Source organism: Lissotriton vulgaris, chromosome 6 (assembly GCF_964263255.1).
Source record: "Lissotriton vulgaris chromosome 6, aLisVul1.2, whole genome shotgun sequence".
Lineage (NCBI taxonomy): Eukaryota > Metazoa > Chordata > Amphibia > Caudata > Salamandridae > Lissotriton > Lissotriton vulgaris.
Window position 1 is genome coordinate 1,836,010,949 of NC_141694.1, and position 24,694 is coordinate 1,836,035,642.

The following is a 24,694-nucleotide window of genomic DNA, read 5'->3' on the forward strand; positions in this document are numbered from 1 at the left end:
ATCCCATGGAGGTGCACACTGAGGTGACTTTCTGGTGGATAGTGGCTTAAGTCCCGTTTATGGAGCGGGATGTACCCTTGGATCTTTTGTCATAGTGGTAGGATGGATTTGAATCTTGCATATGGAACGCCTGTGTACTGAATGTGGATGATACTGCTAACCCCCTATATAGAGTTGTGCCTCATCGAGGCAGGGGATTGAAATTGTGTCCTGAACTGGCAGCTCAACAAACACCCCCTGAGACCATGCCACAAACCCCATAGAGAGATGACACTGGAAGTAGCAATGGAGAAGTTCCATCTGGTGGATATCTGACATCATCACAACTGTCCAGGAAAAAAAATATTTGTAGTGCCGGCTTTAGTGTGATACTGCTGCACTGGTACCCAATTTCAGGAGCCCATCACTTCAAAATATCTTACAGGGTTGCAGGTGCTTGCTGCAGAGTGCTTTGTGCGACCTGTAATTACCAGACGATAATAAAATGTCAAGTTAACTGTAGTGATGAGTATACTTGCTGGATAGGTCTGAGTTTTGACTAGTGGAAGTTTTGATTCATCACAAAGAAAAAGGGTAAATGTGCCTGCTGCAAAGCACAACGTTTACCATGCAGATCACAAATTTGTATTTCATGTAGATAACCCAGTGGCTTCATCATTTTGTCATAGCTAACCTTTTATTATTATTTGCTTAAAATATAATCCTAATATGGAACAGTAGCCAGCATCAAACAGCTGCATGCAAACGTCAAGGCATTGGATTAGAAACTTGTTTTTCCCCTTCCATCTTTTTAGTGTTCTGAGGTTTCTAAAAAATGTCTTTGTGTAGTAATATTTTTTTATTAGGGCAGGCAACCCCAACCACTGCATTACATTTTAAATTCTGACTCTGTTACTCCAGGCCAAGCACTCTAAACATTCAATGCCTATAAGTATGATGTTTAAAACTCATAAACCCTGTAGCCCTCATTTACTTTACTCTGTTTTACACACTTTCTGAATAAGTCTTTGTTAAACGTGTTTGTGTGTGTGATGTAAAGCACTCTGATGCCCTATATTAAGAGTAGCAGTGCTATAAAAAAAAATCAGCACATATGAGAGGGGGCTTAGAAGAGATGAGGGGTCTGTTGGTTGTTGTTAGTGAGGGAATCTGTGGGAAAGAACGTCATTGTGGAGGTGTCAACAAAGATGACAGCACAGCCCATTTCATTGCTAAAGCCATCCCTGGATTGAGACAGTATATGTTCAATGCATATGTACTGTAGATATACATGTTTTGCATACTCCTGCCATCTAGTGTTGGGTCCAGATGTTTGCAAGTTGTTTTTCTTCAAAGACGTTTTCCCAGTCACAAGGTAAGGTGACTCTTCTTTCGGTAATAGGGCATCAACTCCATTGCTAGATTATTTTTTCGCGCCATCGGGTTCGGACGTGTATTGTTGTGCTGAGGTTCGAAACCGTCCTTCGGGTTCCCCTCGGTGCGCAATCCACTGTACCATTGACGGTATTGTTCTCGTACACTTTTCCCTATTCTCCGGTTATCGAATCTATCGGAAAATAAGATTTTCTTCACTGAGAAACATCATGAGCGGCCTTCGGGCCTAGCTGCGTCGGTCTACCCTACTGCCAATGGAACGAACTCCATTTCACTTCTGTCCTCGGTGCCACTCCAAGTACCCTCGCACCGACCTACATAAAGTTTGTAACTTGTACCTCTCGCCGGAACACAGTAAGAAGACTGTGATGCCTGTAAGTCTTTACGGTCGAAAAAGTCTCTATGCAATCGTCTGACTCGACGAAAAGATGCAGCACCAAAGCATTCAACATACTCCAGATATTTTTGGAGAAGAATCCGAACATGCAGAGGTGTCGGCCGGAGAAGAGGAAGCAGCATTCTCTGTGGCAGAATCAGATTCTGAACCGGAGATTGACTTGGAGTCTGAAGACGTGCCTTCGGGACAGGGTACCATGAGTACTAAAGACCTGTTACCCCACAATTCCTCTTCCACCAAGCATAAGGCTTCAGCACCATCTCTGCCTTCAGGCCTTGGTCGGCACAGAGACAGTGTTTCTGACACCCCGTCCTCGGGCCCAGCACCGAAACAGTCAACCCTACCGGCTTGGGATCGAGTCGGCCAATGTCACCGTCTTCAGATCCGAAACCATCTGCAACGAAAGACAAGCCTGGTTCGGAACTAAAATCTTCCTCTTCTAAAGATAAGCATGCTTCGGAGCCAAAATCTTCCATTCACAAAGACAAGACTGGTTCGGCACCAAAAACTTCTGTGCTGAAAACGAAAGAAAGCCTCACAAAGTCTCTGCAACCTATCCTGGAACTTTTAGAAGAAAAATTAGACCCTAAACAAAAGAAAATATACACCAGATACTGGATATGTTTTAGCACAGACACACTATCCAAACGGAAACCTCCTTCAGAAGAACCTGCTTATAAGATTCCTCTAAGGAAGAAGGACATAGCTAAAGTCCTATTCATCCAGACCCACAATCTTTTTCACTACATGTGCCAAATTTAAATCCTCTACACATAACACCTCAGGGGTCTCCTCATACATAACCTGATATAGAGGATGATGACGCTACTCATTTGCCTGTTGATCCATAGAATTATTACACTATTGATCCTCCCATGGATAATGACCAAGATCTATACCCTGCAAAGCCATCACCAGCAGATGATAATGTAGCTTACCAAGAGCTTATTGAGAGAGCAGTACATAAAGAATCTTTGGAGGAAGATGTTTTTATTTGACGCTCTAGGGTCTACACATTGGACAATTCACAGTCTTCCTATGTTAAAGGGCATGTTGAGACATGGTGCCAAAATATTTAAAGATCCTGTGCATGCCCATGTTTTAACTCCAAGGGTCGATAGAAAATATAAACCACTGCCGTCTGATCCAGTGTGTATTAAGGGACAATTGCCTCTGGACTCCTTAGTGGTCTCTAATGCTCATAAGAGAGCAAACTCACAAACCTCTGCTGATGCACCTCCTCCAGACAAGGAGGCTAAATTAATTGATGTATCTGGGAAAAGAGTGGCTGCTCAAGCCGCTATTCACTGGCGCATTGTGAACACACAGGGCCTACTAGCAAGGTATGACGGCACACTGGGACGAAATGGAACAATTACTTCAATATCTCCCAGATGAACACCATATGAAAGCACAAGAGTTTGTTCAGGAAGGCCGATATATTTCTAACTCTTCCATAAGATGTGCTTTAATGCTGCAGCGAGTGGAATTAACACCAAAATTCTCCTAAGAATATATGCCTGGCCTAAGATTTCAGGGTTTAAACCTGAAGTTCAGCAGTCCATTTTAAACACTTCATTTGACAAACAACATCTGTTTGGACCTCAGGTTGATGAAGCTTTAGAAAAAATTAAGAAAGATGCAGAAGTGGCCAAGTGTATAGGAGCTCTCCAGTCCCCAGCAAACAGGGGTTCCTTTTGCCGCTCCTTTTACAGAGCAGGGTCCAAAACTACATTCTCTGACCCTAATGCTTCCTCTTACAAATCAAAACACAACCCTCTCCCTCTAGAGGTTTTTATAGAGGAGGATACAGAGGAAACCATTTTAAAGGTAGGGGTAAAGGAGCCACAACGCGTGCAACAAGCAGTGACTTGCTCTCATCCCCAACCCACCAACCCCCCAACCCCCCCCCGGACAAATGGGTGGTCGACATTATCTGACATGGTTATCGACTGGAGGTTACCACCAATCCTCCAAATATTCCACCTCGAATTCACAAACTCTTGTTGGAGCACCTACAACTACTCAAACAAGAGGTGTTATGTTATTTTATGTTGTTAAGATTTTATATAGCACTCGTACACCCAGAGGTTTCATGGCTCTGACTAACAGATACTTTGATGGTCGGAGAGTTATGCATGGGCCTGAGTGAACAACCAGGTTTTAAGCTGTCTCCTGAACACTAAGAAATTGGTGCAGGAACGGATTTCCAAGGGGAGGGAGTTCCATAGTTTGGGGGCAAGGGTGGCAAGCCTGCGTCCTCCCTGGCGTTGGAGCTTGAAAGGGGGAATGATCAGGAGATTTTGGTTGGCAGACCGGAGGCTACAAGAGGGGGTGTATCTAGACAGGAGATTGGTAATGAATTGGGGGCTGCGAGCGTGGAGGGACTTAAAGAAAATGCAGGCCGTTTTAAATGTGACTCGTTGGGAGATGGGGAGCCAGTGAAGTTGTTTTAACAGAGGCCTTGCTGACTGCCAACGTGGCAGTCGATGAATCAATCTGGCGGCCTGGTTTTGAGCCATCTGGAGTCGCTTACTCAGAAAGAGAGGAAGGCCCAGATAGATAGAGTTGGCGTAGTCCAGGTGTGACAGTACAAGGGCTATCACCACTATTGTAAAGTTAATCAAGATTTCATTTGAGGTTTATCACGATATGGTACCCACTTCGATTAATAAGAAGTTTAAATGACGCATTCAAAGATGGCGGCCATTTTAAAAAACAAATAGTCCCTTATCTATATCCATGGAGGTTATGTAAGGGAATGAGGAAGTAACATGGTTGTCGCCTGTACTCGGGAAGGACAAACAACGGGAAAGGTAAGCGGTCCAAATAAGGGGACTGTGGGGGAGCTGAGAAGTTTAATTTCCAATCAGTGATAGCACCTTGTGCTTCTAATCTTGGCGGAGAAAGTCGTTTTAAGAACGGGCGGCGGCGAACTCGAGAGATTAAGTAGAAAACGGCGAGGATAAGGTACGATTATCGGGACAGATGGTCTTCTCAGATTTGGATTTAGCCAGCATTGGCGTATGAATAAGTACAATTACGATTTCTAATCTGTAGATGGATCAAGTATAATTTCATATGGAGATTGGGAGTTGTGAATAGAAAGCCGTAGAACCAGTTTGCAAGCCCTGCAGGATTTACACGGGTAAGACCGGCCACTGGAAGGCGGTGTTTCCTTTGGATAAATTTAATGTAAATAATGAGTAAATATACTGAGGCCGTGGCATGCCTTTGTTTGCTTTATATGAGATGCGGATGCAACTCTTTAAACTGATGCCTGATACTAGAAGTAAAAATACTGGAGACGTTCTCATTTCCAGACAGGAGGTAGGAGGTCGTCAGGCTAATATTGTAATTACTGAGCAAATGCGCATTGATCCATTCTGTCTTTTCGTGCCAGAATTCTAATGGTAAACTAACTGGTTTTGTCTCTATATTAGGTTGTTAACTGAAACAGAATTGAGGTAACTACATTTGAAATGTAGTTTTAATTTCCACATTTGGGGTTTTAAAAAGGAGTAACGCAAGCAGTCTCAGTTTGAATCTATTACTATTTCACACTAAACGATACATGTGTCAAATAAAGCAAAAAATGCATGAAATATAATTTTTGTTCTTAACTTTGTAACACAATGTATTTAGTCACAAGTGTATTGGTTTTATCCCACATGAGAGGTGTATCATAAAATATGTAGAAAGAGTTGATTTGATCTCAAATGCATGTCTTCACTCAAATGAAAACGGTGGAGAGCGCAGGGTTGTTTTTTGGCCATATGGGGCTCTGTATTTCAATTACTGCGCTGGTGAATACCATTTTGATAGCGCCCTTTGTATCATTTCCAGCCCTGAGGAAGCCGATGGGTTAACAGTAACCGCAGCGAAACGCATTGGCATGGGATTGGAATTGGAAGCAAATTAAATAAGAAGAAACATCTAAAGAGCCTGTTGATTATTTTTTGTGCTTTGAAGGAATGAGAAAACTGTTAATGTTATAATAAGTGGTGTGCTACAATTTCTTTGATCTTTAAGTGTGCCTATTCTTTGAATTACGCAGTGAGAAGTGGGGTGTTCTCTTCTCCAAATCATTGTAAGCACCCAAATGTATTGTAGAAGTAAAATATTTTACTGTATTTCTACAAGAGCGCCACAAATCTCCTTTAGCACCCAAACGTTGAGGCTATCACCACCTGGATCAAGGCCGGCTGGGTTAGCATCCGACTGATCTTCCTGATCCTACGAAGTTGGAAGAAGCAGGAGGACACTACCGTATTTACTTAGGTTTTCAGTGACAGATCTTTGTCAATGGACACCCCCAGGCTTTTGACCGAGGTGGAGGGAGTAGGAGCAGAGCCAAATTCTTGTGGCCAATAGTGTGGGCCCCAGAATTATTGACTTTTGCCATTGAGGACTAGTTCGGTCTTGCCGGGGTTTAATTTCAGCTGGTTAGAGTCCATCCATTGACGGATGTGTAGCATAGTGCTCTGAAACTCCTGAATAGATTCATTGTAGTTGTCGATAGTGAAAATGAGTTGAAGATCGTCGGCATAGTTAAATGTGACGGCCTTGAATGCTTTAAGGGACTGAATCAGAGGGGCCATATAAAGGTTGAACAAGAGGGGAGACAGCGAGGAGCCCTGGGGGATCCCGCAGGAAGTGTGGAGTTTGGGGGCTGAGAAGGGGGCTAGACAGACAGCTTGAGTGCGGTCACTTAGAAAGGACCTGATCCAGCTGTAGGCAGAGTTACAGATGCCGGCCTGCTTGACACGGTCGAGAAAGATGTTATGATCGACCGTGTCAAACGCTGCCAAGAGGTCCCGTAGGACCAGGGCCAGTGGGATTCCTCTGTCTGCATTGTTACGGAGAGAGTCCATAACGGCCGTGATGACTGTCTCGGTGGAGTAGGCGGGTCGAAATCCAGCTTGATAGGGATCCAGAAAGTTGGATTGCTCGATAAAGTTCGAGAGGTGGGTGGTTACGTGAGCCTCTAGAACTTTAGCTAAATAGGGAAGGAGGAAAATAGGCCTATAGTTGGAGAGGATTGAAGGGTCTGCCCCAGTTTTTTTTAAGAGGGTACAACGACTGCCTCTTTGAAGATTTTAGGAACCACCCCTTGGGACAGTGACGCATTGAGAAAGGTCAGGATCGGAGGGGATAGAGCCGTAAATACGTTTTTTTAAATGTAAGGAGGGCAACAATCTCTGGGGGAGCCAGATTTTACCCTAGTCAGAAAGGCTTCTAAGTAGTGTGCAGCCAGAGGTGGGAAATCACCAAGGGAGCAGGTGCTGGGGCACATGCGGGGTAGATGGGTTTAGGATCCATGACGGAGATACTGGCTTTAATGATAGCGATTTTGTCAAGAAAATATTTGTTGAGAGAATTGCACAGGTCTTGAGTGGCCATAGGTTTGGGCAGGATTCTCTCTGGATTGGAAAGCTTGTTGACAATTGCGAAAATATCCTTGGATTTATTTTCTGAGTGTTCTATTATGCCCGAGAAATAGGAAGCCTTGGCTTGTGTAATGGCTTTCATATAGTCTGCTCGGGCAGCCAGATAGAGGGTTTTTTTCGGGAGGATCATAAGCTCTCCTCCATTTCCGCTCCTTTTGGCGGATGTTTAGTTTTTGGACCCTTAGGTCATGGGAAAACCATTTTTGAGCCTCCGAGCGGCGGGCAGTTTTGAGTTTTTTTTAGTGGGGCGTGTGTGTTACTTGCTGCCAATAGCCAGTCTGAGATGTTTGCCTCGGCCTGGTCGAGATCTGCGTTATTGGCTTGTATAGAGCTCTCAAGACTTTCCAAAAAAGCTTGTTTGTCGAGGGTGCTCCATTTTCTAATGAGACCCCCTTTGGATGTTATGGGCTTACTACGCGTCGGTATAGAGATGTTAAAATTAATGAGAAAATGATCTGACAATATGCAGGGGGATATGATAGGTGAGGAGATAGTAAGATTGGTACTCCACACCTGATCCAATATGTGTCCCTTGACATGAGTGGCAGAAACAATATAATGGCTAAAATTAATGCCCGAAAGAAGCTCCATTAATTCGCTGGCCTGAGGGCCACCAAGATCACTGTTACACCAGTAATTGAAATCGCCAATTAACAGGATTTTTGTGTAATCTGTGACCATGACGGCCAGTTGATCGCATAGTGAGAGAGGAAAGAGGGTCATATGTTGTGGGGATCTGTATATTAATACACATATTAGTGGTCCAGCTCTAGATTCGAGTTTGATAATTAGATTATCTGCTGCGGGGAGATCAAATGTAGACATGGTGGTAAAGACATGGTTTTTATTGATAATGGCCGCAACTCCCCCTCCTGCTTTCCCTGGAGCCCGGTCGACATGCAGGATGTAATAGTTGTCTGGAAGGGCTGCCAAGATGTCCAGGGAGGAGTCCGTATTGAGCCAAGTTTCAGTGACAAAAAAGATGTCCGGTTTATTTGATAGGAGAAAGAGCTAAATATCTAATTGGTGCTTAACTAAGGAGCGGGTGTTAAGGTAGGAAATGTGCAATTTTTGATCTCCAACTTGCACTGGAATAGGCCGCTGGTTCTGGCGAGGGGCGCTGGGCAGGGGTCCTAGTTGACTTATGGGGTCTCGAGGGATACCGAGATGTGTCAGGTAATCAAGAGTGGTAGGGCAAGGCGAGTGGGTTACCTGGTGAAGATTTCTTAGGTCTTCCGAGGAGTATGTGATAGTTTGAGCAAGGAGACTAGCCCCTGGGCGCAGACGGGCTTGCCTTTGGTGCGCCTTCGGCGCGCCAGCGGCACACGTCCGCTGCGCGTTCGGGTAGGTGTAGCCATTTTATCCTCGTGTGAGCGGGAGGGGCCAAACAACTAGACCTTCACCCCAAAACTTCCCCCAAGATGGAAGCTCTGAAGAGCACAAGTTGCTTTGATTCACACGTCAGCTCTAAATCGGCTGAGGAGGAGAAGTGTGCAAAAGTGCAGGTAGGTAGAGGGTAGTGCAAGAGATTTTTAAAACATGAGTAAAAGAATTCGAGCAGCTTAACTGTGTTCCAGGCTTCCGCCTCAGGAAATGCTATCTGTGTTATCTGCGAGCATGAGCCCCAGCGCGTCTTATATCCTCGTGAGGGTGGGAGGGGCCAAACAACTAGACCTTCACCCCGAAACTTCCCCCAAGATGGCGACTCTGAAGAGCGCAAGTTGCTTTGATTCCCACGTCAGCGCTAAATCGGCTGAGGAGAAGTGTGGAAAAGTGCAGGTAGGTAGAGGGTAGTGCAAGAGATTTTTAAAACATAAATAAAAGAATTCGAGCAGCTTAACTGTGTTCCCGGCTTCCGCCTTAGGAAATGCTATCTGTGTTATCTCTGTGCAATCTCTATTGACAAACAGGGCCGTAGAACCAGTTCTGTTAAATCGACAACCGTGTAACCAGTGTTAACTAAATAGGAGAATAAATACAAAGTTCCGGAGGATGGTCCAGCCTGCCTGGTGGGACATTGCAAGCCAGACTCTGTAATTTCTCAGGCAGTGCAGAGAAAGTCCAAGAAGCCTTCTGCTCCCATAACCACACCTCGAGATAAAGAAGGCAGATGCCTGGCTAACGCCAGTAAACGTTTTTCTTCAATGTCAGCTCTGGTAGTCAGAGCCCCCAATGCTCTTCCCATTCTAGGTCGATAGGATTGACAAATGTGGTGCGATCAGGCTCTGTCTGTGGATCAACTTCCTGAAGAAAGTATATCTGAGATGAAGAAAATTCTTCAGGAAGGAGAGAGAGAATCTGCGGAGGTGATAGATTGTGCAATGGATATCGCCTCTACAGCATTCTGATCACTGGAAGGTGCAGCAGTGTTGCGCCGTCAAGAATGACTCTGGGACACTGCGTTTAGACCAGAAGTATAAGATTCTTGATCTCCTATTCGACTGAGAAACGTTGTCTGGAAAGCACATCGACAAGCGCTTCAGGATATAAAGAAAGACACCGACACTGCAAAGTCATTGAGGACGCTTCAATACCGAAAGGTACCCTTTAGGGAAGTGAGAGGAAGGGGCATTCCTTCCTACAGAGGTGGATATCAGCATATAGGTATCTTTCCTACACTACCTCTTCCCAACCATTTTGACCTCGGTATGTCCAGCGGCAACCATAATCAGGGACATATTCAAGATCTGTCCCCGCCCCCCTCCCCCCCCAGACCCCACCCCACACACACGTTCCCAAGAGGAAGAGCTGGGCGTCAAGGAAAAGATACCTCACGTTGCCAATAACGAGTTTCAGGCTCCCGCTATCTCTTTCCCAACTCATCCACAGATCTCCTTGGGAAGGCAAATTTCTTTACACCTTCATCAATGGCAAAAAATACCAACAGACCAGTGGGTCCTTAACCTCATACAATTTGGCCATACTTTAGAGTTCCTTCATATCCCACCTTCTACTCCACCAAGTCGGGAAGAAGAAAAACACCTACATCTCCTACATTTAGAAATTCTTGCAATGCTCCAAAAAGGAGCAATAGAACCGGTTCCAAAGTCCCAGAGGGGTAAAGGGTTCTATTGCCCTTCCTTTTTGTTACGGAAACATTTCAGACACTGGCGTACGATTCTGGACTTAAGAACTCTCAACACCTACCTCAAAAAACAGTCCTTTCACGTGGTCACGCTACAGGACATTTTGTTTCTCCTGAACCCAAGGGATCACATGACGACCTTAGACTTACAAGATGCATATTTTCATGTTCACATCCATCCCTCCCAAAGGCAGTACCTTTGATTTGCCATAGCCAGAAGCCATTAGCAATTCAGGGTGCTTTCATTTGGCCTGAAATCAACTCCAAGAATATTCACCAAATGCCTGGCTCCAGTAGCAGCCTTCCTAAGAAAACCGGCATCAAGTGTTTCCCTACCTGAACATCTGGCCAATCAAAGCACCATCACAGTCAGCAGTCCAGTCGTCCACAGAAGCATGTACAAGACAGTTCGCCGAGCTAGGCTTTACCAAAAACAAGGGGAAATCGACCATACATCCTTTCCACAAGCATCACCTTTTTAGGAGTAATATTGAACACCACAATAAAGAAAGCATTTCCCTCTCCCTCTCTCTCTCTCTCTAGACAAGCGAAACTAATATCACTGGCTCAGTCTGTCACAAGTAAAAAGTCACTCTCAGTTCGCCCTTGCAAGTCTCTCCTGGGGACAATGTCATCTTGCATCCCTCTTATTCCTTTCTGCCGATTGTGTTTTCGTCCCTCGCAGGAAGAGCTGGATTTGCAATGGCATCAGGCAGTAGGTGCTTTAAGCATAGGTATGGTCAACGCCGTCCCTTGGTGGACCCAGCGCTAGAATACTTCCATCGGCCTCTCCTTTCTCGCCACGCCAGCTCCACATATAATCACCACTGATGCCTCCCTGAAGGGATGGGAAGCTTTCCTGCAAGACCTTCAGGTCAGTGGCCATTGGCAGCAACACCACCAGCATCTTCACATCAATTTGCTGGGGCTCAGGGCAGTGCGATTGGCATTGCAGGCATTCCTGCCGAAAATAAGAAACACTGCAGTGTTGGTCAGAATGAACAACACAGCGGCAATGCATTATCTCAACAAGCAAGATGGCTTCAGATCCCACCCACCTCCTCTCTCAGGAGGCTAAGTATATCTGGAAGTGGGCGATCCAGAACAGAACCTCTCTAAAGGCAGAACATCTTCTGGGCGATCTGAACACAACAGCAGACACACTGAGCAGGTTCAAATCGTCCTGTCCCGAGTGGGAGTTCCTTCAAGAGACGCTCGACAGCATTTTTCTAAAATGGGGCAGGCCTCTTTGTGAGGTTGCAGAGCAAGAAATGCTAACAGTTTGCAAGTTAACCTTAGCTGAGGGACCATTGGCAGCAGCCACCAGATTCAGAGAGGGGTTGACAGCAGTGGCACAGTGGATGACAGATAATTGTCTACAGCTCAACGCAAGCAAGACCGAGGTTTTGTTGGTGGGTAAGAAGGCTACCCTTTGGAATGAACACTGGTGGCCAGCATCCCTTGGCCCTATGCCACCTCCTAAAACAGTGGTCAAAAATCTTGGGGTCTGGATGGACTCTACTCTTAGCTTCCAGACCCACACCAAGAGAGTTGCGGCTACCTGCGTGGGGCTAATAAGAGGCTTAAAACCTCTCCTGAAATATTTCGACCCAGCAGTGCGTCAGCTCATCATGCAGTCCACTATATTATCCCGCTTGGATTATGCCAGTTCACTGCTCCTTGGAGCCAACAAAGCGGAGATACGGCGTCTTCAGCGAGTCCAGAACTCTGCAGCGAGAGCGCTGGTGGGCCTCCCTCGCCACTGTTCTGTGGGGGTCACCATTCAAGAATTACACTGGCTTCAGATCGACAAGAGGATCCAGTTTAAAGCGCTTTGCTTGGCGTTCAAAATTTTAAAGGCAAATAGTCCATCACTCCTTGGTGGTCTTCTGAATCCCTACGTGCCTCATCGACCGCTGCGCTCCCATGGACAGCATCTGGCGTTTGTGCCACGTTTTATCCGTTCTAGGGCTGGAGGATCCTCATTCCGGTTCCAAGCTGCCAGGCTGTGGTACTCTCTACCATTATGCATCCGTGCCTTGGATGATTCGCTTGCTTTCCGGAAAGCTATCAAAACCTTTTTGTTTTCATCTGTATAGAAATTGACCTAGACACTCGCTCTGTTTTCTCTAGAAACTTTTGTCTCAGTTCTGTCAGCGCCGGGACTTCCCGTTGCTGGGGCAGCTGTGCGCTCTAGAAATCTTATAACATAACATAACAAAACATAACATCACCATCCGGGATCCTAGGGAATACATCTTTGATGACGTGGGCAGGCGTCTTTGCCTACGCTTTTCCACTGATTTTCCTCCTGCCAGGACTACTCATGAAGATCAAGGCAGAACCCTGCAGGATGATGCTCATAGCCCCATCATGGCCACGTCTACATTGGTTCACAGAGCTTCTCCTTCTTTCGGAGAGACCACCTATTCTTCTGCATCCCATTCCATCTCTTTTGATGATGTCCTCGGGACAAGTGCTACATCCATATCCCAAATAGCTTTTATTAGCGGCATGGCTCCTGAAATGCGTGAATTTGAGCATCTAGAAATTTCAGTTTGTAAAGATATTCTTTCCAATGACTAGGCACAAAGCACTAATAGAAAGTACAGAATTAAATGGAAAAGTTTCTGTATATGGTGTCAGGAATTTAACGTCCATCCTCTGCTGTCCGCACCCCATGAGATCCTTCAGTACATCCATCCAGATTAGCACACGCCTTAATTAAAGTCCATCTAGCTGCTATATCCCGATTTAGGAGGACATATTCAGGACCATCAATATTGCCAGCAAGGATCATTAAGCAATTCATGAGAGGTCGATTCCGCGCCTTTCCACCTGTCAAGCCTCTGACACCTCTCTGGCGTCTTAAGATAGTATTGCTACACCTCATGAAACATCCTTTTGAACCTATACATAAGGCGGACTTTAGGTTCCTGCCATGAAAAGTTGCCCTTCTTCTGGCAGGGATGTCAACCAGGAGAGTTAGTGAATTTCAGGCTTTGACGAAACGGGAACCATTTCTGCAATTTAGGGATGACTGAGTAGTCCTTCGTACTAACCCCAAGTTTATCCCCAAAGTTCCTTGGACTTTCATTTGAACGAGCCTCTTATCCTTAAAACCTTCTTTACACATCGAACCACTTCTGCGGAAATAGCTCTTTATTCGCTAGATATTCAGGGTTGTCTCAAATGTTACCTACAATGAACCAAAGCCTTTTGCAAATCAACCCGTTCTTTGTGTCCTTCAGTGCCCCCCATAAGGGCTATCCTCTATTCAAAAGGGGGATTGCACATTGGATCTCGAGTGCAATCCAATACTGCCATCAATCTGCAAGAAAACCTCTGCGAGCACAAGTGCATGCTCACTCTACAAGAGCGATCTCTATGTTACCGCTCTTTTTGCAGGAGTACCTCCCCATGACATCTGCAGAGCAGCGACCTGGAAGAGTACCCACACCTTCATCGGACATTACTGCATGGATGCCGCAGCTCACATTGATGCAGCAGTAGGCCAGGCAGTGTGAGGAACTTTTGTCAGTGACTGTGAGCTCTCTCCTTCATCCCTCCTTCTACTGTACGACTGTGCACATTTTATCTATATATAATGTACATATTCTTTATCTTCTACCCTATGATTTCTTACTTATATTATGTTTTTTTGTTTGTTTTTGTTTATTAGCATTTTAAAAGACATACCATGTACAACATGTAATTAACATACAGACCGTTGTACAACATCCTTCATCCAGTTTGCACCTGTACATTATTATCTGAGAATGCATTGTTACAGCATGACTATTAAGCACAATTAGTCAACTTGGTACGTTTGTAAATATTCAACCAGATATTTCCAGTAATCTCTAGGCTTCGAACCCGTGGGTAGCTCCTCCTCATAGGTTTGCAAGGTATCATTACAACACGTCAGATCTTTGATCCACTGTTTAACCTTTGGGGCCTTTCTACTACCCTAGCATAAAGAAATTCTGCGCAACATAGCACCAAACATCTGTGTTAATGCTTCCTAAAATGTCGCTACTGCTGCACAGGACCATGCAGGATGTAAGAAATCCGCTATTTCAGCGCTGCATCGTTGGCATCTAGAATCAGTACGTAAACCATACCTACACAGCCTTGCAGGGTTATAATCGGTTTGATGTAAGTATTTATAGTGCAACATACGTAAGTTTCCATTGGGCGTTAATAAACCCGTCAGTGAACAAGTGATAGTCCATTCCTCCTCCGTTAACGGTTCATCTAGACCATCATTCCACTTCCCCAATGGCTCATGTGTAATGTCCGCTATATCTTCCTGCAGTTTAATATAAAGTCTAGTGTTTAGCAGTAGGAGATGTAATCAGTAGCTGTAGTGTGGACAGTTGTCGTTGCACCGCAGGGTAGGGCGGGTATAGTTTCTTTATCGCTCCTTGTAATCGATGATGTGTAAATTTAAACAATAACGTCTGGTTGCTTATATATGAAAGTTCAGTAAGTGGTTTAAGAACACCATTACGGTATAAATCCCCCATAGTATCGATGCCTACATGGCGCAGTAGATCCATTCCCACCTTTTCCTGGGTAATCGATATTTCTGGATGGTAGTGTAGTGGCAGTGAAGGGGCATAGAGCGATAGTTTATTGGTCTTGCGACCCATTGTTCGCAATGCATTATTCGTCGTGTCTATGGTGTTTATATCTCGATTATGCAATGGGGGCCTACAGTGTGTTATAACGGCATCCAATGGAGTTGGTGTGGCATCGCCCTCTTCAATTGCGACATGGGTTAGATAAGGGACCCTGTGATACCAAAAATGCGCATATTGTGCTTGAGCACATAAATAATGGAGTAAAAAGTCAGGTATTTTAAATCCTCCCCGTCAATAAGGTAAAGTGAGATCGCGCAACTTAATTCAGGCCTGTTTACCTGCCCATATTAAGCGGAGCACCATAGTGGATATCCTACGAAATACTTCTGCTGGAGGTTTGATCGGGATATTATTAAACAGATAGAACAATTTTGGCAGGATAACCATCTTTACAATTGCCAACCGGTCAGCTAATGTTAATGGCAGCTGAATCCATCGCCCAATTTTCTCCTCCAGTACACTAATTGCCCTTCCCTAGTTGGTGCGAATTACAACTTCTGGGTCACGGTGATACCAAACACCCAAGTATCTTACTGGCTCTGCCATTCTAGTGGGTAGTCCATGGGGTGCGGTGTGTAGTGTCCGTTAATGGTACAATTAGTGATTCGGACCAGTTTCTATGTAGGCCCGACTGTTGCCCAAATTTAATATATTCTCTCAGTAGAGAATTTAGGTGGTTTTCTGGGTCTCGTACATACAACATCATGTCATCTGCATACAGCGATATATTCTAGGGTCTTTGCTGGAATTGGAGCGCTGAATAGTGATGCCTCTGCTGGATTTTACATGCCAATGGTTCCAGTGCTATCGCAAATAGTACTGGGGACAGCGGGCAGCCCTGCCTTGTCCCCCTGGCAATTTGTATGGCGCTAGATATATATTTATTGACTCTAATACGTGCTGTTGTAGCGGTATACAGTAGCTGTATCCACTACAAGAAAATTGGGGGGAATCACATTCGTTTTAGTACCGTGTGTAATTACGACCATTCAATAGAGTCAAATGCTTATGAAGCATCTAAAAAGAATCGCAGCAGCTTTAGTATTGGGAATCAGGTAATGCGAGAGTGCAAAGAGCATTCTGGTGTTGTGGGCTGTTAACCTTGAAGGGATAAACACTGATTGATCTGGTAAGATTAAATTGGTCATCAGTGGTTGTAGTCTAATGGCAAGAAGTTTTGCCAAAATCTTGGAATCTACATTAATCAGAGACAGCGGTCTATATGAATCACAATATTCCGGGTCTTTGTTAGGCTTTAAAAGGGCAATTAGCATGGCTTCCCTCAATGTTGGCGGTAGGATCTGTTTCTTTTACACATCCCCATACAACTCTACCAAATGAGAAGCCAGTTGGTCAACAAAGGACTTTTAAAACTCGCACATGAACCCATCAGGGCCTGGCACCTTACCATTTGGCAGATATTTAATTACTTCAATCACCTCCTCCACTGTGATCGGTAATGACAGGTATTCCCTTTGCGCATCTGATAACCATGCTATTGCTACGTCTGCTAGGTAGTCCATTATTACGTCTGAGGAAACTATGTGTTGTGAAGCATATAGGTTTCCATATGTGTTCATAAATTCCTTTAATATTCCCTGTGTGTCGTGGTGCAGAATCCCATTTTCATCTCTGACCGCCCTGACAACCTGGGGTGCATGACCTCAACATATTGTAGCAGCCAGTGTTCTACAAGGTCTAAAACCTTCACCATAAGATCTTGCCATCTGACGCTTTGTCACATATTTGAGTTTGAGTTTGTCTTCTGCATACGTCTGGTATTCTGACAATACAACCCTAATGTCACCCAGCACCTTTGTGCATTGTGTGCGCTCCTACTAGTGTTCTAGTGTGCTCAGTTGTTCTTCGCGCATAGAAAGCTGCCTTCTTATATCCCTGGAATACCAGCTGTGGTCCTTATACAGATACCTCGAATAGTAGCCTTAAAAGCCTCCCATAATAGCCCAGGATCTTCAGTGGTGGGTTGATTAAGGTCAAAATATGTCTGTAATAGCATGACTAATGGTGTCAGTGTACACCGAGTCTAGTAACACTTTTGCATTGAACCTCCAGCTATAAGGGGGTGGGACATAGTGTGGCATGATCATGGAAAGCATTACCGGACTGTGATCTGACAGTGTCCTAGACAAATGTCTTGCGGAACGTGTCCATAGCAGTATATCATCGGAACCCAACCAATAATCGATACGAGACCAGCTGTTGTGTGCTGCTGACACATGTGTGGCCTCCAGCTGTCCAGGGTGACGGAACCTCCAAACATCAGTGAGATGCATGTCGGTCATAATATCCTTTAATTTACCCAGTGCTTGTTTGTGAGGTCCCACTGATGCTCCTGATCTGTCGAGTCCGTCGTGTAGTGCGATATTAAAATCACCCCACCCCCCAAAGCAATGGGATGTCTGGTAATTCGTGAAGTTTGCGCCATATTCTGTGGTAAAATTCAGGGTCATCTACATTTGGGCCGTATATAATAATTATAGCCCCCTCGGTGTACCTGTTATTATAACATAGCGCCCCAGCTCGTCAGAAACAGTGGTGTCTATACTGAATTGCAATCCTTTCTTAATCAGTATAGCAACTCCTCTAGAGTATGAGGAGTAAGAATTGAGTATTGACTCCGCCCATCTCCGTCCAATGTGTGTGTTAGAGTGAGGTGCAATATGCGTTTCTTGCAGGAGTGCGATGTCAACCTGTTGCCTGTCCAAATACGCAAACATTTTCCTAATCTTTTTCGGGTTATTGAGCCCTCTAACATTCCAAGTAAACACATTTAAAAGTTTAGGTTGTAATCTCCCAGTGGACATCTCTAACCATTGATATCCAGCATGTTAACACGTAGCACCCAAAGCATGCATTGTTGTTGTTCCCTAAAATAAAACTAATGGTGCGGTATTCCACACCATTGACCTGGATTACAGCGATGTCTCTCAAGTACATTGGTCTGCATAACAGTTCCGAACATCCACCCCCCTCCCTCCTCCCACTTCAGCATCCCAATCATGCCAAAGCCATGTCCTCATGAGAAAAAACAAAATAACTTAACTTTGATTGGGGTACACCCACATAGGGAGTCCGCCAAGTGCGCACAACTCCATCCAGCAGAGTTGATGTGGTCAGGTATACATTAGTGATGCAGACGGAACATTTTCCACATCCGACAGGTGTCCATAATAATCACCAGTTATATGTATGTGAGTCATATAGCAGTCTATATCCAAATGTCTGTCCCCCCAAAGTATAATCGGCACAGACCGCAGTAGGATCCCAGGGTTATAACTTTCCCATCAGTGCAAACCATAAAAATACATTACCATAATTTGCATAAACCCCCTGACTCCATAACCTCCCATGTAGTGTTGTACATTAATATGTAATTACACGAGTCAATCGGGTAGGTCATGTACTGAATTCCACACAACTAATATCCCATATAAAAGCAGCATACGGGGCAATGTGCGGATACTGTCCTTCACGGAGGGTAGGTTCTCCATTCATGTCTTTGTGCACAGTAGTTAGACATTGGACATTTCAGAAACACCGGGTGGTGCTCGCACCTCGTGTCTTCATCACCGCACAATAGTGTCTGCAATACAGTCTGTTACCACTGTGCACACATATACCTTACCAGTCTGTAGTGTCTAGATCCAGTGATATTCTTCCATCCTAGAATTGGCTATTTTGAGTCTTGGTTCTGCTCCGCTCTTTTTTGTTCTTACTGCTTATTGTTTAGTTTCTTTAGATAGTCTTGCACTGTCTTCGGTGTCTGGAGAATTGTAGAGCGACCCTTGTGCGTTACCCGCAGTCGGGCTGGGTAAAGCATAGAATACTCTATTCCTAAATCGCGCAGTTTTTTTTCGCTGGGTTGATTTCTTTGCGCGCAAGTTGAACTGTCTGGGTAGAATTCTAACGCATTTCCCTGATAGGTAATCTGCTGTTTTTCTCGAGCCAATCTCAAAATTACATCTCGATCTCCACAATTGAGGACTCAAGCTATGATGGATCTTGGAGTAGCTCCAGGTTTTGGTCTCGGGGCTAAGGATCTGTGCGTGCGTTCTATCAGGAAGATCGCTGAAAGGTGTTCTGCACCAGACACACTTCAAAGCATTTCCTCCACGTAGGTTTCCATCCGTCCTGTGTTTGTGGACTCCGGAACTCCTGCGATTCTGATGTTATTGAGACGAGATCTCGCTTCCAAATCCTCCGCTTTATTTACGATAGTGTCCAGCAGCCTTTCCATCTCCTTGCACTTTTGGGTTGTGCCGTGCGATTTGTCTTCCACCGCAGATATACGCGTTTCGGCCTCCACAAGACGCTCTCTGTGCTTGTCCAATTAGCCGCCATATCATCGACCCGTAAGATGATGGTATCCAGTTTTCCATTTATGTCCTGTAGACTTTGTTGAATGGCCTGCAATACCCCTTTCATGCCAGCGCCAGGACCATTGTCAGTTTCAAGTTCAGTATCCGAGTTCGCCGTCGCGCTTCTGGTGTTCTTTTTTGCTTCAAATGACAACTTGGTCTGTTGCTTGTCCGGCTTTCCCATTTTCGCTGGATTAAGCACCTCAGTCTCAGGAATAAAGTATTGTTTATACACTTGGTGCTCACGTGTTGGTTCACAGGTCTCGCTCTACAACGTGTGGTCACTACCTCACTACGACCTTTCAGCTGCTAACAAATCACCACTGCCTAGCAAAATTCTCTGACGATTAGTGGTAGGCGCTGGACGTGGCAGGAATCGCAGTGCCTCTCCAGACTCTGCTTCCCCCATCACATAGACCAGCCATTGACAGTGCCAAATAGACAGCCCCTTCGTAGCCTCGAGTCCTTCTCAACCAGCTTTTGGCGCGATTACCAGTACACTGTGATCCCAATAACCACACATCTCGAGACTCACATGACAGTAGCCATCAGACCGGGAGCCTCACATATGTCATATCCCACTCTCCTCATCATTCTAGTACAAATTAGTCGAATTTCTAGCTCTCATGCAGTTGAACTGGCGTTTAGTCGGAGCACAACCGCTTGCTCTGCAAACCACGCCGTATAGCCGATCATTTATACGTGCTTCTTCACAGCTGAGCGACATGCATCTCCCCGTGGAGCGCTATACATCAGGAGCGCTAATTAAGGCATATGCACATTGGCTCGGAGTGGCCGCAGCATCAGTGCGGGACCCGCATCGTGGAACACATTCATCCTAGCCGAATGTAGTGCAAGTGCCAGTCTCACTGTCCCGTTACCGCAAAGAGCCGCTATCTTTTGTACCTAGCGCTTGTCCCACATCAAAGGTCACCGCCCTGATTGCTGCCCGCCATTTTGCGCCGAGTGATAGCAAACTCATCCATTGGCGCCTCATCAGCTCCCTTCAATCAATTCTGGGTGTCCTGGCATTAAAGCGGGGGGTTCGCCTCCATTAGTGCACAGTAAATACAGCATTTTCTTACTGAAATGCGCTGCACCTCCGATTTCAGCGCCGCGCTTGTGCCAATCCTCTTTCACTTTAGGGCGCCGCCATCTTGTTCACCTCAGAGCAGTTCACGCGTGCAGCTATTTTCTCCAAATTGCCGGCGTTTACAGCATGTTACCACTGTCTTGTTGCTCTCACCTTGCGGTCTACACCTTCCGATTCTCAGTTCTGGTATTTGTTGTCAGTTTTACGCCTGCAGATCGCTTTTATGCCATCCCGCAGTGCGCCCTCTAGCCCTTACTTATATTATGTTTAAATTATATCAGTGCATTCAGGATCAGTTTTAAGACTGATGATTTACGGTATATCTGCTTGTCTAAAGGTTAACAATATGGATTTAACACGCTTGGAAAGATAGAAGGAAAATTTACTGCTAGGTACTCTTATTCAAGAATGTGAATCTATGAAAGTTCCAATGCTGGAGTAAGAAATTAAGTTACTTACCTGTAACTGTAATTCTCCAGTATTGGAATCTTACATAGATTCACATTCGACCCACCCTCCTCCCCTGAGGAGATAACCTTTGGAATTTTGCAGGTGTATCTTTTGCACGTGTGCTGTGAAAATCTGAAGGTCTAAGCTTCTCTAAGTATGTTATGTTATGTTATGTTAAACAAATTTATAAGGCGCAGCTAACACCATTAGGTTTCTTGGCGCCAAAATGAAGAGAGCAGATGAGGGAGCAAAGAGGCCGTTTAATTATAGGATTCAATAAAAAGGAAAGTTTTAAGGGAAGATCTGAATTTGGGGTACGAAGTGGACAGCCTGAGAGGCAGGGGGAGGGAATTCCAAAAAGTTGGGGCCAGGAAGGAGAACTTAAGCCCGCCATGTTTCTTCCTCTTGTATCTGGGAATGGATAACAAGGCCAATTGGGAAGACCGGAGAGTACGAGAGGGGACGTAGGTTTGGAGGAGGGAAGAGATAAAGAGGGGGCCCTGACCGGCAAGGGATTTGGAAATGATGCAGCCCAGCTTGAACTTGCAGCGGGCAGCTACCGGAAACCAGTGGAGGCTTTTTAGGAGGGGGCGGACGTGTTGATCTCTTGGGAGAAAATGGATCAGGCGGGCAGCCTGATTCTGGATCAGCTGAAGCCGCCTGAGTTGGTAGGCAGGTAAGTAGTGTTCTCGAGGGTGAGAGATCCTGATTTGTTCAGGATAGACTTTTGGTCTTTTGTACAAAACAATACAGATAAGTTACAAAACTGGAATGGGCCTAAGCCTAGTTTCTGCTTTATATTAGCTTTGCATTGCTATTTTGATGTACCGGGGACTCCCGTCTCGACGCTGGGAATAATTCAAGCATGTGAATCTATGAAAGATTCTAATACTTGGAGAACTACAGTTACAGGTAAGTAACTTATTTTCTTTAAGCATGGGAATCTGGGAAATAAGAAAAACTAGATCAGCAGTTCTCAGGCTTTGATATCTTTCAAAAATTCCCCTGCAAACTTCCTTTCTCTTTTCGTGAGGCTCTTCCTTGATACCTGTGATTAGCTAAATAAATCTGAGCTGTGGAAGCTTTTAGACGGAGTAGAGTTGCAAGCTTCCACATTTTAGTTGCTAGAGTTTGGGTCGCACAATGAGATGTAATTAAAAAAGTGAGTTTCAAGTGCATTTCTCTTTTAACACTTTTTACTGGATATGATTCTCGGGTTGATGACTGGAAATAACAAACTGTATTTACACGTAAGTAACTTTTTCGTTTTTCACAATACATAGTACATTTGTTCTTACAATGTACACTTTCTTCAGCTTAAAATAATTTATAACTAGGACAAGTTGAGTGAAGTGATTTTATTTTATTTTTTATATTAAAAGCTATTTTGTTCCAAACTGTAAAAGTGAGAAGTAACATTTCCTTGCAAAATATCATCTGAAGCCCTGTTTCTCAGACTGTCGTTTTCTTTGGGTGATTGTTTTTATCATTAACAGCTTTTGCCCTAGTCTACTTACTGATAATGTACAAACCGCTGCCTGAGTACAAGTCTGCCTGAGAATTGAATAGTGATGGTTCTGTTTTTTCCGCCCTAGAGGGAACTGGTCGCCTATTTTTTGAGTTCTACCGACTCCTTCATGAAGCTCGACCCAAAGAAAGTGATGACCGACCATTCTTCTGGCTATTTGAGAATGTGGTGGCAATGGGGGTCAGTGACAAGAGGGACATATCACGATTCCTTGAGGTAAGAAGGAGGTAGTATATCAGTTATCACTGAACTAGACAACTGAAATACTTTACTGTTTGATTAATAAAAATCATTGCAATGATGAACATGTGTCGCTAATAAAAAACATATGTCAAATAATTACTAAAATATTTACACGTAGAACTGAAGACGGGTGTTATCTGCTGTTAAGTGGTACAGGATACCGTCCATGTGCAAAAGGCCATAATCAACTGCTGTTGAGCAGTACGGAGAAGTGGGTAAATCAACAAAACAACATTGGACTTATTCCTCCCTATTGTGATTAACAATTGTTCGCTTGCTGGCTCTCACTTTTTATCAATATTTTTAGTGCTTTTGTGACGAACTTGGTGAACCGGATATTAAGCAGTGGGTTATCCGGGTTCATTGATGCAAGGATAGCTTGTCGACACATGCGGATGCCAAGTTTGTTCCATTCGCTCTTCGGCAAGATCTTTCAATCGTCAAGGAGTGCAGGACAGGGGCATAACACATGCTCAATTGTTTCCTTGCTACTCCCACACCCCCTGCACATTATGTTGGTATTAGTGCGTCGCCAACTTGGCAGGATGATGCAGGAATGGCCATTCACCCATTTTTAGGGCCAAAAATCTTTTTTTCCACAACACTGAATAGGTACATGACAAATGGAGTGCCACGGTCCCTGGCTTAAACTCTGATACGATTGCCCAGGCGTGCTTGCGTTGTGCCAGTTGGGCTCTGTCCGAGTGGAAAGACCAGAGGCACACATTTCTTTAATGTGGATATTAAGTGCCTGCTGCCATGGATTGGAGCTCCAGATTTCTTCTGCGTCCAGGAGTTTTAGGGCGTCTTGTAAGTAACCCCAAACTGACCTATTGAGATTTCCTGCCACAAAAGGGCCTCCAGGCTTCCTTCTCTGGAGGTGCGCAACTTGTTGCACAGCCTGATGAATGCTCCAGCCCCTACCGCTTGGTGATCTTTAAGACCAAACTCGAGACGTATTTGAGCGGGGATGAACTTTTTGGAAGGCTCAGCACTTGTTTGAAGATTCTTGTTATTGTTTTGTTCACATGGCTGTTGTCTTTCCCTTGCATGATCTCCTGGCTATAGGTAAAGAAGTTCATAATTTTTGCCTTCATAATACTTATAAGTGGTGTCAGGCTTCGACCAGACAGTTGCCTTGCGAGGGTCTTGACTGCCACCTGGATTCTCAAGGCTTTGGCTTCTACCCCGTCTCTATGTTTGGAGAATGAGCCCCTTCTAACCATGTGGACCGCCAGATACTTATATGAAATAGCACTATCAACGTTTTTGCCCTTGTATTGCCAACCGCCACCTTGGTATTTCCTTAGCCCAAAGGTAATTGCCTTTGTTAGATTCAGTTCCAGTTCGTTTTCAGTTGTATAAAGAGACAGCTGCTCAAGTAGTCTCTGCAAGCCGACCCTAGTGTGGCTGAGCAAGACAAGGTTATCCGCATACAGTAAATTACTAACTCTTACCCCAGCGATTTTTGGAGGATGAGAGTTGACTTCATCAAGTGACTCTGATAGATCGGAAATGAAGAGATTGATGAGAAGGGGCGCCAGCACTCAGCCTTGTTTCACTCCGCGGGATGTTTGTATTTTCCTTGAGATATACGATTTGTCCCCAAGTTTTATGCGGATCCATGTGTTAGTGTGTAGCGCAATTATGGCTTGTAAGTGCACTGGTGGGATCCTCCATTTCCGCAATGTGAGCCATAGTCGGCTTCAGGGTACGCGGTCAAAAGCTGCCTTAAAGTCGACGAAACACCATGCATTAACGCCCCTGAGGCTGCCACTTTGTCCAACAGGACAGATATTGCAAGCAGGTTTGTTATGGTACCTGATTTTTGCACAAATCCTGTCTGGTTAAACGGTATAAGTTGTTTTTTTTTGTAGCCCAAGACGCCAGATCTTGGAGGAGCAGTTTGGCATAGTATGTCGATTCCACATCCAATAGAATGATCATCCTGTCGTTTTTCGGGTCTGATCTCTTGCCACCTTTATAAATTGGGTGTATAATGGCGCCATGCCAAGATTCCGGTAATACCTGGTTAGTCCAGCAATAAAA

At 44.8% G+C, this 24,694-nt stretch overlaps 1 protein-coding gene across 5 annotated transcripts in view; it reads left to right on the top strand.

The window, feature by feature from the left end:
- DNMT3A (DNA methyltransferase 3 alpha) overlaps nucleotides 1–24,694 on the top strand; it is a 1,977,379-nt gene that overhangs the window by 1,778,676 nt on the left and 174,009 nt on the right. For all 5 annotated transcript variants that reach the window (XM_086928111.1, XM_086928112.1, XM_086928113.1 and 2 more), the window contains one exon: nucleotides 22,470–22,618. In XM_086928111.1, the coding sequence (XP_086784237.1) occupies nucleotides 22,470–22,618 (149 nt within the window). The remainder of the gene's footprint in view (nucleotides 1–22,469; nucleotides 22,619–24,694) is intronic.